The 16,058-nt window shown below is 37.8% G+C and overlaps 1 protein-coding gene across 1 annotated transcript in view; it reads left to right on the top strand.

Moving 5' to 3' along the window:
• Positions 1-5,620: 5,620 nt before the first annotated feature.
• LOC104909329 (histone-lysine N-methyltransferase SMYD3-like) overlaps positions 5,621-16,058 on the top strand; it is a 49,996-nt gene continuing 39,558 nt past the window's right edge. Inside the window, exons 1-3 of the mRNA XM_010706947.3 lie at positions 5,621-5,875; positions 7,183-7,270; positions 10,602-10,776. Of these exons, the coding sequence (XP_010705249.1) occupies positions 5,621-5,875; positions 7,183-7,270; positions 10,602-10,776 (518 nt within the window). The remainder of the gene's footprint in view (positions 5,876-7,182; positions 7,271-10,601; positions 10,777-16,058) is intronic.

The following is a 16,058-nucleotide window of genomic DNA, read 5'->3' on the forward strand; positions in this document are numbered from 1 at the left end:
AAATCAGTATTATTGAATCAGGATAACAGACAAGTAGAAAGGTGCTGACAACAGGCAGTGTCAAGCAATTGCTTGCTTTACAGAGCATTTTTAGCTGCTTCTATTAAAGACCTTGGATAGCTTCTCCAGTTTAACTTACATGGTCATTAACAATTCTCCAGAATAGAAGTGCTTTAAATGACTAAAATGCTGTATGACATCTTTTAAGGGTATTCATATACCTCTCCTTTGATGCTGTGAAACTGATACTCAGCCACAAAGCAGTCAAATTTGTTGGCAAAAATTCTACAGGAGGAAACTCCAGGTGCTATCCACTCATAAGAGCTGTAATTGTACAAAATGAACTGAATCTTTTTATTAATGATTTTAAAAAAACTGGTAGACTAGTCAGTGTGGATTTGTTCATTGTCATTGAATAGAAAAGCAGCATGATAGTGATCTAGGCGGTCAATTTTGTCAGCCGTCCAGGAATTTCCCCTTTCACTTTTGAAATCTGTCTAATATTTTAAGGTATAGGATAAATGGATAACTGTATATGATCTTAATCACCTTGCGTGTGTTTTTCTGAATCCATTCATTCAAGAAACAGTGAATTTATGCTCCAGTGAATACTGTCATTTTACATTGCAGCTTACGTTAAAAAACCTAATTACTAAAGCTACCATTTAATCAAGTGATATATCATGCGTTAAGATATTAAATTGTTTTCCTATGAATGTTCAAAATAAATATGTAACTTCATGTCAGTATATATGTCTTCAGGTAGAATCAATTATTCAGTGGGCATAAATTCTTCAAATCACTGAAGCATAAATGCAACTTTGGTGCAGGAATAACTGAACTCAGCAAAATGTTTAGTCATCTGCACAAATACTAACTTCGATGGAGTTTAAGCATGCACTGAAACTTAAGTGTACTTGTGATTGTGAATTATGTGTGTGAATAACTACATATTCTGAGAATTTTGGATCTGTGTGTCTCATGCTGACATACCTGTTGCATCTTCATTTGTAGACTCAAGAAGCAATGTAGATTTGCCTGACACTTGTCAGTTCAATTGTTGATAGGCCTAGAGATTGCCTTAACAAATGTGCAATTTCTAAGTCTGAAATCCCAACCACATAGTTGCTATGGATTAGGCTGAACAGTATTCTTCCTCAGGTAACCAAATTACCCATGAGAATTTTTGGTCTGATCATAGAAATTACAGTGGAATTACAAATGTGCCAAGAATTTTTGGATGGTCTGGCATAAGATCCTTTTTCTCCTGTGCAAAAGCGTTAATACTTTCATTTTCCTCCCTTCCTCTCATCCTCTGGCTTTTATAAGTTGATAAGTCGTGAACTTCCATTTATTATTCTTCTCATGGTCTAATGTATTTTTATTTCTGCATGTAACTTATGCAGTTTGGGTGGGAATTTTTTGGTGAGAAGCTTTAAGCATCTGAAATAAGGAAGTTTATAATGACAGTGCTGTCACAAACAACAAAGCTTGGTCCTGTTGCCCATGAAATGAACAACTTCCATCATAGGTGCTGGGGTCTTGGCTCTGCAAAGAGCCAGTCATCCTACAGTGGTGGGGACCTACTAAGTTGGATGTCCCACAAGGGTTTTGTGAAGCAGTTTGAAGAAAGAGCAATGAAAAGAACTGGGATAGCCCTTGTGCAGTCATGACTAAGCAACCCAGTATCCTACAAGTATGCTGCTTTTTGAGAAAAGAAATATTGCCTGCAGTGCAGCTTAGATTTTTGTCACAAAGAGTGCATATAAAACAGAAAATATATCATAGTAACACTTGATTTGTGAGTGTCATCATTATTGAAAAAAATGAGGTGGGCTGTGAGATTCAAGACTAGTGAAAAGCTTTCAGCTTTTTTGGTGTCTTTTTTCTTTTCTTATTACAAGATTTTATACATATACACTCTAATGATTGTTCTGACACCACACTTAAACATTAAATCACCATAATCATCAGTTGTATATAATGCTTACCAGGTAACAAGTGTGTGTTCGTAATGACCCTGTTCCTACAGTACCCAGCATTTTCATGAATGAATTGAAAGTAATTGCAAAATCATTGCCAGTTATATTTGTGATTGACAAAGACTGAGAGAATAATAAACATATATGAGGACAGGTAAATCATACAGAGTAACTGGAATTGCTTATTAAATTAGACCTTGAAAGAAATTATGCCACCTATGTAAAGGTAGGAAACAAGTCCCACATCTGAAATGGAGTTCTAAAACTACGATTTATTTCACCAAATCTTGGACAGCTATAGAGCATCTGAGCTAGTTTCTCTTGCTTTCTGCTATGGGTAAAATGGAGAAGAAAGGACTCTCTTTGACTGCTGCTATTCATCTGATGTGTGATGGCTGCTCTGAAAGTAGTGCCTCCTATTTTATTATGTTGGCACATGATGTTTGAGGCAGACGTTGGTGTTATGACAGTAGAGGTCGAACCTTCCTACCAATATTCCATTACATGCTGTTGCTATGTGACAGATGGCAGCAGAGGGGTGGTCTGACAGAATAGCGTCTGACATGGAAGAACGTATGAAGCAAAAGAGTACCACTGAATTCCTCCATGTGGAAAAAAATGACACCCACTGCCATTCATCTATATTTACTGAATGTTTATAGAGCCCAAATGGTGGATGTGGGCGCAGTGAGGAGCTGGGCAGTGCATTTCAGCAGTGGTGATCAGCAACAGTGGATCACCTCTGCTGGTGCTGCTTTTTATGGGCACAGCATGCAGGTTAGGTAATGGTGGTGACTATGTTGAGAAATACTGTTTTGCAGCTGAGAATTTGCTCTACCAAATAGTGTTATAAATGGGAGAGGAGACCTTATTTTCAAAGTGACCTACGTATTTTAGCACTTTGCTTTAGAACAACACAAGTTGCATCCTGAGAGTGCCTTTCTTTCTCTGTTGAATAGAAAAGTAGTCCAAATATCTACATTTGGTCACATGCATCTCAGCATGGGTATCTGAACAGAAGTGAAAAATGTTGTATTCTGCTCTGTCCAAGAAGGCTAAGACTGGTTTTACACGCAGGGTATTCAGTAGGAGGAGATGTTTTACTTCCCCTGCAACACAAAATATATAGATACAGTGGTCTTTGAAAGTGCTTTTTAAAAAAGCGCATGTTTAAAAAAAATCACAGAAATGAGTAGAAATAGGTTGCAGTGAATAAGAGTGGAGTGTGATTCTTAAAGAAATGCTATTTTTTTTGTGTGTGCAGAATTATGAGTCTGACACACTGGATTTGGATCTGGAAGAGGCTGCAAGCTGTTTCTCTATTTGTTTCTCTCTAAGTTTGCGCTTTAAAACTTGATTAACTCCAAGATGTTGCTGGGATAAATTTATCTTAGTCCCATTTCATTTTGTTAGATTAAATTTCTTGAGATGGATGTTGATCTTAATTTTCTCTTTCTTGAAAGCATGTCATTGTAATAAATTTCCTACTGTAGTTTTTGATGCTTCATTTTAAGTTGCTGGGGAAACATAATGTGTAGCTAAGTTAAACAGTATTAGCGGAAGGATATTCATGCAACTATCTGAATGTACTTGTTTTCTTTCCACTGATTGTATGCAGGGTGTGGGGAAACTTTCATCTTTATCTGTTTGCCTAAGTAGAGTCCTTAAATGTGAATGGTGTGAAGGACTGTTAAATATTCCAGTACAATTTAGGGTATTACTACCCTCAGTTCTTTTGCCATCCCAGACACCAGAGTCTGTACAATGTACTTCACAGCTGCAATATGGTGTGCAGCCACAATGTGTCTTATTTTACTTTCAGAATTCTAAAATAAAATGTACAAATCCATTTTGTTCTGAATTAGGGCTCACCCCTTCATGACAGTCTTACTGGGAACAGAACACTTTTTATTCTGTGGAGTAACCTTGGAATCACTACATATCACAGCCACCCTATTCAGAGTCGTATGGCAAAGAATATGAGGCCTTCTCTTTTGCCAGCTCAGCTTTTGGTGAGGACAACCTTGTAAAGTTGAGCAGGATAGTTGAACTGGCATTTGTGCATCTGGCTTTCTTTTTTTTTTTCAAGGGGCAGGACAGGGGAGCTTCTGAGACATATGTCACAGGTAAATTTTGGTCATGACAGTTCATTAGGGCCAGCACTGTGCGCTGACCTTCCACATTCGCATAGCTCTTAACAAAGTCATTTTTAAGACTGAAAGTGGGTGAAAATGTAGGATTCTGTAAAATGCAGTCCATGTGAATCATGTAATGCTTTCCTCTTGACACCAGGTCTAAAATTCTGAGTTAATGTGTTTACTACAAACATGCTGTCAGTGGTTGCTGCACCATTAAATAGAATTAGAAAGTTGTTATTTGTGCTTTCAGAGTATAATGTAGTAGGGATCTACTTTAAAATGCCATGTCATTATTTAAATGTCTGAGCTCTTCAGAAACCTTCTTCAAACAAAACCTGAGAAAACCTCATTGGTTTTTAAGTTGGTCAGAATTGTTCTTTCAGATTCACATCTGTACTTGACACTTAAATTTTTTAGAAATTAAGCAAATCATAAAGTTGCGGCCTACTCTTTATTGTGAAATGCTCAGATATTTGAGGTGTCTGTAGCTCTTAAACTGTTAAAATATTAAGTTTCATAAAGTTCCCTTATAAAGATATTTTAAAAGCTATCATGGAAAGAGACCAGGAGCAGAATTACGTGCTGCTGCCTCACTGGATTATAATTTTTTAGTGATAGATTTTGTGTCCAGAAGAAACCATTGTCATTTAGTGTGGAGGACAGAATGTTTTCAGTGACAGTCATTTGTGGTGGCCTTGCAACTCTTACTTGGCTGTCTGTATGGAAGCAGCCACTGTGCCTTGAGCGAGGGTGTTCAGGAGAGGGCAGGTCGTCTTTGGTGTATGAATATTTGATGAAGAATAGGCAAGACCAGGTCTTTGCTTTTTCTTATATAAGCCAGTCCCCAAAATGCCTCTTCTTGAAAACAAAGAAAATATCTCTTTGAAACTTGTGACTTAAATCCTTCCCAGGGCTGGGCTGGGTGCCCAGCTCCTTCCTACAAAAGGGATAAAGACCATGAATCCAGAGAGGGTTTTGAGATTATTTGACCAAGAGTCACTCCTTATTCTCTACCTGATATTTTTAAAGCCTGTGATTATTTTTTCCCTATGCTCTAGTGTAAAGGTTAGAGGAAACTCCAACCTTGGACTGCTTTGTGTTGTTAATGAAATTCTAGAAGACAAAGCAAAGCAACTGAAAAAGTTGTCAATGAATGTTTTAACTTGATTCATCCATCAGTCCCACAGTGAGCAAATCAAATCCTGATGTTCCTTCATATCAGTCATTTGCCTGTGACTTGTTGCATAGGTTTCTTTCTTTGATTTACAAATCCATCTCATTTCCCTTGTTTCCGAGTTTTTAGTTGTGAGGCTTATTACATGCTGCAGAAACACTGAGAATTGTATTTGGACTTAAATGAATTTTTGTTTTCCACGTTGCTCCTTAAACCCTATATTTCACAGACATCGTTATTAATATCTAGATTTATCTTTTAAATCCAACAGTGAACAGCACTTATCTACAAAGGTTTTAGAATTAGATTGCAGGGTGAGCTCAGAAATGGACATATTCCCTCAAAAACTGGGAGAGGTCATGCTAAAGCTAATGGATCAATGTAGGTTTCTTGCAAAGGAGGAACAGAGCTCGTTACGTCCATTAACTGTACTGACGTTTCTACAACATATGATTGCTTCTCCTAACGTTCACCTTATGTTCTTCTGGTGGAAAATTCAGCTATGTGCAGTGTTATTTCCAGATGAGCTTTTTGATCAGAGAATTGATTGCGTGGGAAGTACACATGCCAAATGCATTGAGGTAAAGCTTCCCTGCTTGTAATTTGTGTCCTACATATATGTAGGGCAGCTGATAGCAGTCCAATTTAATCTTCCCAGGAATACACAGAGGTCTGGGGTCTTATGGAGTACATGGAAGAACAAAACTGCAAAACTTGAATGGGAAAGTGAGTGCTGATTCTTACTATAAATATTTTCTGCTTTGAATTCAAGGTAAATAAGGAGCAGTGGTGTATGAAAATTATGCTTTTCTAGACAGATACAAATTGCAAGCTTTTTAATAAATAGAGGCAGTCCTCTCATAAACAGTGAGCATCTGTTGGTTACAGAGCATTTGGTTAGATTCTAACGCATGTTCTCTATTAATCTCCAGGCCTCCATCCCTGCTGAAGGCTGATCTTTCAGAACTGTATTTAAAGTAGTCCTGAATTTACACTTAAAAAGTCTTTTGAGAGTAGCAGAGCCTTTTGTAAGGAGAGAGAGATAATGAACTGCAATGTCTTAAAGGCCAGATTTTTAAAGGTATTTAAGTGCTTATAGCAATGGAAATTGAATAGCTAGATGCTTTTGGAAATCCCTCAAGATGCTTAGCTGTGTCTGTAGGATGCTTTAATAAATTTGTTCCGAGTGGTTTGCCTGAGGTGCAGTTAGTCCCTGCTAGAGAGCTGGAAGAGAAACCGTTTTCCCTTCTGCTGTAACCATTAATCATTTTTGCCTTCTTTATAACAAAATGATAGGAAAATGTAACTGTTTATATAATTGGGTGGAATAAGAAAGAAATAACAATGAATTATAAAACAAAACCAAAGTTCAGCTTTTTCTGAGTTGTAGACATTTCCTGTAAGCTCATGCTTGCAATCAGAGCCTTCCTCTGCTTATGAAGTCTCAATAATCAGCATGTGGTTAAACAAAATTATTTGCTGAATACCTTTTACAGTGTGGTTAAGAGTCTGTGAAGTATTAGGTATTGGGTTTTTGAGAGAAATTGATCTTCTCAATGTGTTTTGTAGAAAAAAGTCACATGCCACTGGTTCTGTTTCCTGAGTGATCGTAGCTCTTCTTGTAAACTTAGCATCTGGCTTGAGTATTTGATGTTTCCATGTCTGCATTCACTTTCTTTCATATCTTCTCCTTTGCTTACAAACACTGGCTAAGTGTGAAGATAAAGTAAAATTAATTTTTGTATTCTTCCAGAAAAACATGATCAAATTCTCCAAATTTGCTTTTGTCAGTGTGTGTTTTGTTTTTTTTTTTAGATTACTTTTCATCATTATTGTATCCTCTCATTTTTCTGCTTTTCTAATCAAATGCTTACTTCTCTTTAACCAGGATGCTAAGAAATTGGCAGGTGAAGAGCCTGCCTGGAAGGAAGTCAAAGATGCTGTTAATGAGGTGAAATATCCAAAATCAAAAGAAGGTATCCTTTCAGTGCAAAAGTCTGTCATTCTGTTGTGAGCACAATCATGAAGTAAGAGCAGTTAATCTTTTGAGATTTCTCCCCTAAAAGTTTTTCTTTTATGTTGTTTTAAAAAGAATTTTAATTCACTTGAGTACACAGAAACCATGTAATATTCCCAGTTGAGCTACTGATAATAGAGTCTCTGATTTCTTGGAATGGAACTGCTTCATGGCAGGGGTAGCAGGTATCTGGGGTGGAGAAGATATAATTTGGCTCAAACTTAGACTTCTGCCATCACAGTCTTCATATAAACCCATTTCTAAATGGAATAAAACTCAAACTGAAATGTTGTTTGTCCCATTACGCCCATGGTGAACAATTCAGGTTCTCATTCCTTACATAGCAATGACGGTAACGAAGGCATAATCATAGGCAAGGTAACTGCAAAAATTATTGAATCATTGTAATAACTCGCATAACAGTAAGTGATAGTTAAGCAAATTAAATGTAATAACAGGATTGGAGCCTAATGGCCATCATGTATGCATTCAATTCAATTAAAACTCCAGAGAACAGCAAAGACCAAAAAAGGATAAGTGAAAGAGAAGTGGAGATTTTTTTCTGGAAGAATTTGTCCGTATTGATCCATTTCTCATCTTCATCTATTCAGTGGAATTTTGCTGACTGTGTATTCCTCTATATTGTAGTAAGGTGTCTTGCTGTTTTCTGAAACCTGGGCTATCTCTGGAGCCAGAGAGAATGAAATCTTTGTGTACTCTGTTTCATCAGCTTAAAGAGCAATTTTGTGCAGCGGTACTCCAAACAGGAAACAAAATTTCTTTTCTCTAACCATAAATAAATAAATAGATTTTCTCTCTATTCCAAACATACTCAGTCTTCTAGCAAATGGGCTGTTGATAAGGGAAATGATCATCTAAGCTACACTCATACAGTCTGTAAACTGGTTTAAGTTTCTCTGTAGTCACTGACTTGAGATGGGCAATAGTGAACAAGATCTTCAACTGTAATTTAGGGCCCATGTTTTAACCTGGACTTCAAATCATAAATATACAACACGAGACTGAAATAATTTCGGTATCAACTGATAAGGAGCCAAAATACCTTACAATTTCAAGTCCTTATACTTAGTTGCAGCAGAAATTGCACCTACTGAATTTTGCTAGGATCTTTAATATTGCTAATTTAATTTTGCTAATATTTACAAATTAATCAAACACACTATAGTAATGGCTATCAGGCCTGGTTGAAAAATTATGCCGCTATTATAGGTTCAGCTTCTGTTCTTAGATATGGGAACTATTCCACTGCAGCAAAGTGCTGCTCCACTGCTAATTGTCATGCATTAGTAAAGGGTCTTGACATTGGTTCAATTGCCAAGAATGGACAGAATCCTTCTTTGCTGATTGAGCCACACTGTGATTCCTTTCTGCAATTTTTTTTTTTTTTAGCAAATTAAATGAATAGTTTCTACAGCTTGGAAAGGTAGTGATTTCCAAAATCTGAGCTACTGATAGAGCGTTGCAATGCTTAATCTGCAGTTAAGAGAACAGGAAACGTGTGTGTGTTTAAAATTGTCTTAGAAAATGCAGTTTAAGAACAAAAATTGGGATATTAAAGCCAAGTACATGGGGATTACTGTGTGCTGCTCAACAGCAGCAGAGTGGCTTGAAAGCTGCTTCTCCAGTCTTGGAACTAGGTCTAAGATAGGCAGCTTCCCTTTTTGTCCCAGTGCAGTTGGTAGTGGATTTTCTAGTTTGCAGTTTATGTACCTGAAAATTTGTTCCCTACAGGTTTTATGGTATAACGCTTCTGCTATTAGATGCAAGTGAATGAACAAAGCAACATAATGAGAAATAAAAACAGAGCAATACTACACATCAGCTAAAATGGTAATCTTTCAGGAATGTCAGTGCTTCCCACCTTTTTAAAAAAATTGTATCAAGTAGAAATAATATCCCTCAATTCTTCTGATTGTCTGTCCCTAATCAGTTGTAGAGGATACATTAATGTTGGTCAGAGATATAAAGGTTGACGTGGAATTTTATAATAAAACATTCCTTCCCTTATAGTTACTTCAATCCAAGGACACGAGAGCAATTCACAAATAATTAGTTTAGCCTTGTAACAACCACGCTTTAAATCTGGCCCAGACACATCCTGGTTCACATTCTTAAATTTAAGTATGTAAATATTCCCATGTTCAGGAAGGACTAATTACTTTGCCATAGGGTTATCATTGTGCACTTACATCCATTGCTGGATTGGTGTGAATAACATTTGCAGTAATATCATGAAGATAATTGCTCAACGTCCTTGAGTTGATTGTGTAGAAAGGACTCTGATAAAAGCTATGCTGTTACTTCTCTTATTGTAACTCTTGCTTGTTTGTTTAATTTGTTACACTTGTGTATGGTAACAGTTTTTAGTGTTCAGACTGCTTGCATTCTGGGACTCTCATAAGGTCTCAGATGACAGTACTCATTTAAAATCTTGGAAGATCAGCATTCAGTTTAGCTGTGGTCAAAAAGTGAAGGAGCTGGTCCACTGAGAGGCTAAACCAGTTTAGAGTATAATAAAAATAAGGCACATCCAGCTGATGTGAATGCAGTCCCCAGCTTATTTTTCCTCTCTACCAAACACAAAAATCTCCTCGTAGCATTGGAGGTAAAAATCATCTTCTCTGCCAAGATCCCTAAACACAGGTTGTGCTCAGACCTCAGAACTGTGATGCTTTTTTTTCCAAAGCAGGTAGCATGCAGCAATACATAAGGGAAAAAAAAAAAAAAGCAGTGCTTCTTGCAACTATCTCAAAGAAGAAAAAATATTAATTGCAAAAAAGGTTCTAATTTATGAGAATTTGAAAAAAAACCTGTGCAGCTTGAAAGTATGTGTCATTATTTTAGTACATAGAAAATTAATTTTCTTTTTTTAGTTCCTGAACCATTTTTTGAAGGCATATTTCCATGGATTCCTGCTGTTGAGTGTAAGATTTAAAGGAGTAACTTAAGTAAATAATGGTTCTTCAACAGCTAAAACAAAAGTAACTGAATTTTAGTTTGTTATCTATTAAAGTATCTTGTAATTTATTTTTTTTTTCATTTACCTCTTATTGCTGAAATTCTGCCCTCCTTATGAGTTGTTTTGCTAAGTGTAAACAAAGCACAGTTAGCTAAGCTGCCACTCACAAGTATGTTTTCAGGAATGGAAGCAGCCTGAAATAATGGCAGCTTTTTTATCTTAATACCCTGTAGCTCCCACTCCTTTTTAACAACATTTAGGACCTGGGTTTTTGCTTTAAGGATATTTCCTTGACGGTGGCCAATAACAGAATGGGAGAAGGTTCTGGCAAAATGCCAGCATCTCCTGAGCAGCCATACCAGTCGTCTTCCAGATACAAACATCTATCAGCTGAAACTGCTGGACTGTGCCATGGATGCCTGTATTAACCTTGAAGCCTGGGAACAAGCTTTGTGTTATGGCAGCAGGACGCTTGGACCATACAGGTAAGAGCTGCAGTGGGTTCAGCTGTTTCCAGCTATGAGTGTGTGTTGGGGAGTATCTCATTACAGGGTAAGATGCTGACTAGATGCCGTTTAGTGGTTTTTACTTCTTGCTTTGCTTTCCAGATAAATAGATGAGGCAGAAGTTCCTTTCTGCTTGCAAAGTCAAGCTAAGAGTAAATTAAATGATAATAGAAAGTATAATAACTGATTGTTAACTCCTTGAGATGTTACCCCACCACTCTGATCAGAAGCTGACTTTCTGGTTCAGACCATGTTTTGTGAGGCTATCAGTATTTTATGCTGAGCTGTATTAAGGCTGGGCAATAGTGCTGGCTGGGATGTATATTCTCACTATGCTCTGTACAGACAGTTTATTCTTGTAAAATGAAATTTCAGCTCAAAGTGAATAAGACTCTCTGTTATTTTGATAACTTGTCAGTACTTGATCCTATACTGTGTGCTGGGGGAGTTTCTGAGTCCGATGGCATTTCTTTGGAATTCAAGGATGCTGTAGAAGATTCTACTTCATGTGATAGATCTTGAAATTGATTGGAGCCTGGAGCTGTAATGCAGCTTTGGTCTTCTAGTGGAGATGAGCAGGTATTGCCTTCTCTAATCTGTGTTTGTCCTGTTTTAAAAGGTCTGTTTTGAAAGTCTTTGGTTCTGGATATCTGGGTTGTTTATAACCCGAGCTGAGTGTCTGGATATAGTATTGTTCATACATGAATGTTTCTTTTGAGGAAGGTATGTGTTAGAGCATCCCTTTCTTCACTTAGGTTCTACTGCACCATGTACATCAATATATGCTGCTGTGAATATCAGCACTTCAGATTTTACAGATTCTGTAATCAAACCAGGCTGCCATCAGCACGCGGTATTTTGCCTGAGGAAATTTCATCTGGAAACCTGTTTCTGCATAAAATTCTGGGCAGCAGCTGAAAAACAATGCAGCATTTCAGAGCTTCCTCCATAATGTAGTTAGTGAGAAATCTGGGTGGTCTATGCTAAACCAGTACTGCAGAGAAGTGATGTGTTTGTAGTCACTGTTACCTCTCATACAGGTGGGCAGGAGTGCCAGCAAGTTCTCATCTTTCTTTGGGATGAAGTTCACATCACACGTGTCCCATTTAGCCTTCTGATCAGGTGCATTACTGCAGCAGGGCACACTTCCTGCTGGCCTTCCCACTGTGCCAGCTCTGGCTGAGCAGAGCAGCCTCCCGTTTTCAGTGCTCTCTTTTGGGTTTTGTTTTATAACTCGTTAACTCGGTTCTTCACAACTGAACATTGAAGAGTTTTTTACAGTGAGCAAAGATTACAGAGAGACCAAGAGCGATTTTACCAGATCATGTAATAAAGCTTTCTCTGTTTTGCTTACTGAATCATACTGTAGTTTTTGTGTGGTTTAATGCAGGAGATTGGATATGAAGGAAAGGGTTTGACTTTGTTTGTTCAATTAGTATCTCCTAGGAAATGCCGTTTGCATGACGTACTTGACCTTTTTATATAACTTAAAGAACTCATCCTTATTCTCCCTTCATCCAGAAGCTTATTTCAGAGTGATTTTCACTTGTATTTTTTTAATATATATACCTTAAAGTCATCACGATAAGCTCTGACACACCTGAAACAAAATCCTCAGTTTCTCATTACAACAAATTGCACCCTAAGCAGCAGGAGAGCAAATCCTAGGAAATCTTTTGGGATGCATTGAATTTTTCTTGTTGAATCAATCTATTGCTTGGCTGCTCCTGCACTTCCATTATAGCTATCTGTTTTCCTTTCCTCAGCTCTGGAAAACATATTCATGGTTCTCTCTGCAGGGAATCACCTGAGATTTCTAGCAGTCCATATAAACAGGAAATCATTGTTACAACCTTAAAGGCTCAGGAGAATTGGTCTAAAACAATTTTAATTTCTGGTAATCTGTTTATTGTGCATTTTCCATTTCTTTAGCAGCAGGATTAATTTTCAGTGCTGTGTGATGCACTGAATTGCAATGGATGTTTTTATTTTGCTAGTTGCTGACCTTTTATGCATCACTTCATGCAACTGGTGGCTAAATGGATGACTGAACTGCATAAAGCTGTTTTGTCACAGTGAATACCAAACTCTGAGTTTCAGGTAGCGACCATGACATTTGCTAAGGAACATTGTTTAGGACTTCTCAAATATTTTAGAACTTCCAAAGGAAGGGAGAGATGATTGCTCTCAAAATGAAAAGATGTCTCCTCTTCTTGTGCTGAACTGTAACTGTCCGTTATTTGTTACAAGATGTACTTTCACTGAATAACCTAAGCCAAGTGTATCTACACAGCTTTTCTTGTAAATGTCACAGTAATTGCTGTCTGTCTAAGAGCCTTAACAAAAACTGAGGCATTTGCGTAAGTAAAAGCTGCCCCGCATCAGAGTCAGCACTCAGCAGCTTGTAAAAATAAACTTCCTTTCAAAAATCCTCCGAACACAGAATAACAGAGTATCAGCAAGAGGTGCTGCATGGGTTTGTCGTGTCTCAGCACATTCGCACTCCGGGCTGACTGCTGCTCATGAAGGCCCTGATTCAGAGATACTGCCCTCATCACACTTCTCTTACCTCTCTGGAAGGAGCCTGGTATTTGGTCCTCCGATTGCAGAGAAGGCACATGTGTTCTGGCGTTTGGCTTGGGGTTTTTACTGCTTTTCTCTTTTCTTTCCATCAAGTATTCAGTGTTTGCACTGGGAACAGTGGCAGTATGCATCTGTTATAAAACTCTGCTAGATGTCCTCAGCTGTTGTAGTATGAGAACCAGAGACAGAAGTGTCTAGGTGATACTGTGGGCCTTTTCTGTTTAGAAAACAGAGCAGATGAGATGAAGCTGTGCTGCTTCTCTGGGCACTTGTGGCATCAGGTCTGGTAAGATTCTGATGCACCTCTGCTTCCCTGCATGCTTCCCCCACTCCATTCTCCCTCTGCTGAATCAGCAGCAATGCAGGGCTTGTGCTGATGTGGCTGTTTTCATTCATGGCAGGAGGAAGCTGGGGAGATGCGAGCATCATATTAGGTGTGCATCATTTTTCTGCTTTTCTCACTTCTACTATGCTCCATCCCTTCCAGCATCATTCTACAGTATTCCCTTAGCTGACCTTTTTTCAGTGATTGTCATGTTTCAGGAAACAGGGAAGGCAGTCCCAATCAGCACAAATTCAGATTATTTTGCAAAGGGCCGTGACCAGGATATGCTTACTGCAGAGTATTTTGTACTTCCCAAAACAACTCCTGTAAATATGGTAGGTCACAACAGGGTTCAGGATATATTTAAGAACATAGTTGAACTCTCACTGTGTGAATGAAATGTCAGTCAGGAATTTTTGATTTATAATTCTATTTCAGTAGATATGATGGATAATAGTTTCTAAATCTATGAACTTCTACCAGAAAACAGATTAAAAATGAATGGTTGCATTAGTATCTTTTCCATGAGTCATGATTTTGTAATTAAAAAAAAAGCCAAAATTAGCTGTAGAACCTAATATTCTACAAAGAGGCTCTCAACCTATTTTTAGTTCTTCAAATGCAGTGTAATAATGAATCTGATTTTTGTTGTCTAATTTCCCCCTCTCTTTTTAAAAATCCCTGATCTTACAGGTCTGTTTTCTAATAGACACATCCAACTTCATCTGTGATATATAATTCATTTACTGAGTTGAGAGGACTCCTAAGTACTGGTTAGTTCTGAGGCACCTTTCTTGAATTTACATGTATGTTGACTGTTGGGGTACCTAGAAAAAAAAGCACACACACATACTCAAATGAGCTGCAGTGATACATGGAACCACTGGGGGATGCTGATGCTTAAGGGTTAAGGTCTAGAGTCAGCACCAATTGGCACCTTGGTTATGGGAGGTCCCCTGGGGACTAGTGCATGGCTGGCAGATGTCTGAACCTATAGATAAGAGTCATTCAGTGACCAAGTTCAGTGTCTTAATCATAAAAGATCAGTAGTAAACATACCTCTTACCTGTGGGATTACCTGAGAGGGAGACAAAAATATGAAGGTGGAGAAACAATTTAGAGAAAAAATGAAACAAAGAACAGAAAGAACAACAGCTTGTCCTGCTTTTTTTTGTACAGTTTTAGAAAGTGGCATTTGTCTCTGAATATCAGAGAAGTATGCGTGGGAAGAATAGACAACTGCAAGACATAAAAAACTACAGCTTATGGAATCATCGGAATAGATGAGGCGGCCTTTCTTTGTGCTGTCTAAAAGCAACCATGAATTGATTTGTGGTTCATCAGTGGTTCCACTGTTTTGTCATCTAGAGATACTGAAAGGCCAAGTAATCATAAAGAATTTGAGTAAGAAGGAATGAAGTACATTTACAAAAACAATCGGTTGTATTTGTGCAAAGATGCAAGGCTGGGGGCACCACAGCCCCTTAAGGAGCTATTGCGAGAAACCAAGTGACAAGCACCACACATTTCCCTTCAAGATAGGGAAATGAACAGAGGGAAGAGAGAGCTTGGTAGTGACAAATTGCTGGAGAGATGGTGGGCAGCACTGAGAGCACTTCTCCACTTTCCTTTCCTTCCAGGTTATTGATAGCAGACCACAGATTATGGAGTTGGTGTTTGGTGGGCTATATGAAATTAGTTAGCAGTATTAGCATAGGTCAGTGGAAGCCAAACTGTCTTTAGAAGCTCAAGAAGCAATTAGCTATCCTCATGAGAGACCATTGTGAGTTACCTACGTAGTCTAAAAAACATTCTTCACCTCAGTGACCGTTTCTTAATACTTTCTTATACATCTTCATTGAATCATGTCAGAATCATTAAGGTTGGAAAAGGCTTCTAAGATCATCTAGTCCAATTATCACTGCTGCAAAGTTTTCCAAATGGTGGCCAGCTAGTAGCTCTATATATGCATACTGATCATCTTCAGCTTCTAGATTCACTTTTAGTTGCTAGTTTCACCTTTCACTTACACAAACATGAAGTGTTTCCTAGTGTAACTCAAGCCTCCCAAATGCACAACACAATGTATGTTGCTATCTTACATAGGTTTCCAAAACCATAGAGTATATATGAACATTTACATCATCTGTATGATCATTGTCTTTGTTCCTATTTTAAACCCTAAAAAAGGAGATAACGCAGGCTTCACAGTAAAATTTAATGTTGCATATTTGATATTTGGAGTTTATTTTTGGAGTGATCTACATAATTCCTCCAAATGACAATTTTTTTTTTGCAGCTATGTTTGCACAGTTTCTGGCATTTTATACCTATATAAGAGATAAACAGGGAG

This window comes from Meleagris gallopavo, chromosome 2 (genome assembly GCF_000146605.3).
Source record: "Meleagris gallopavo isolate NT-WF06-2002-E0010 breed Aviagen turkey brand Nicholas breeding stock chromosome 2, Turkey_5.1, whole genome shotgun sequence".
NCBI classification, from domain to species: Eukaryota; Metazoa; Chordata; class Aves; order Galliformes; family Phasianidae; genus Meleagris; species Meleagris gallopavo.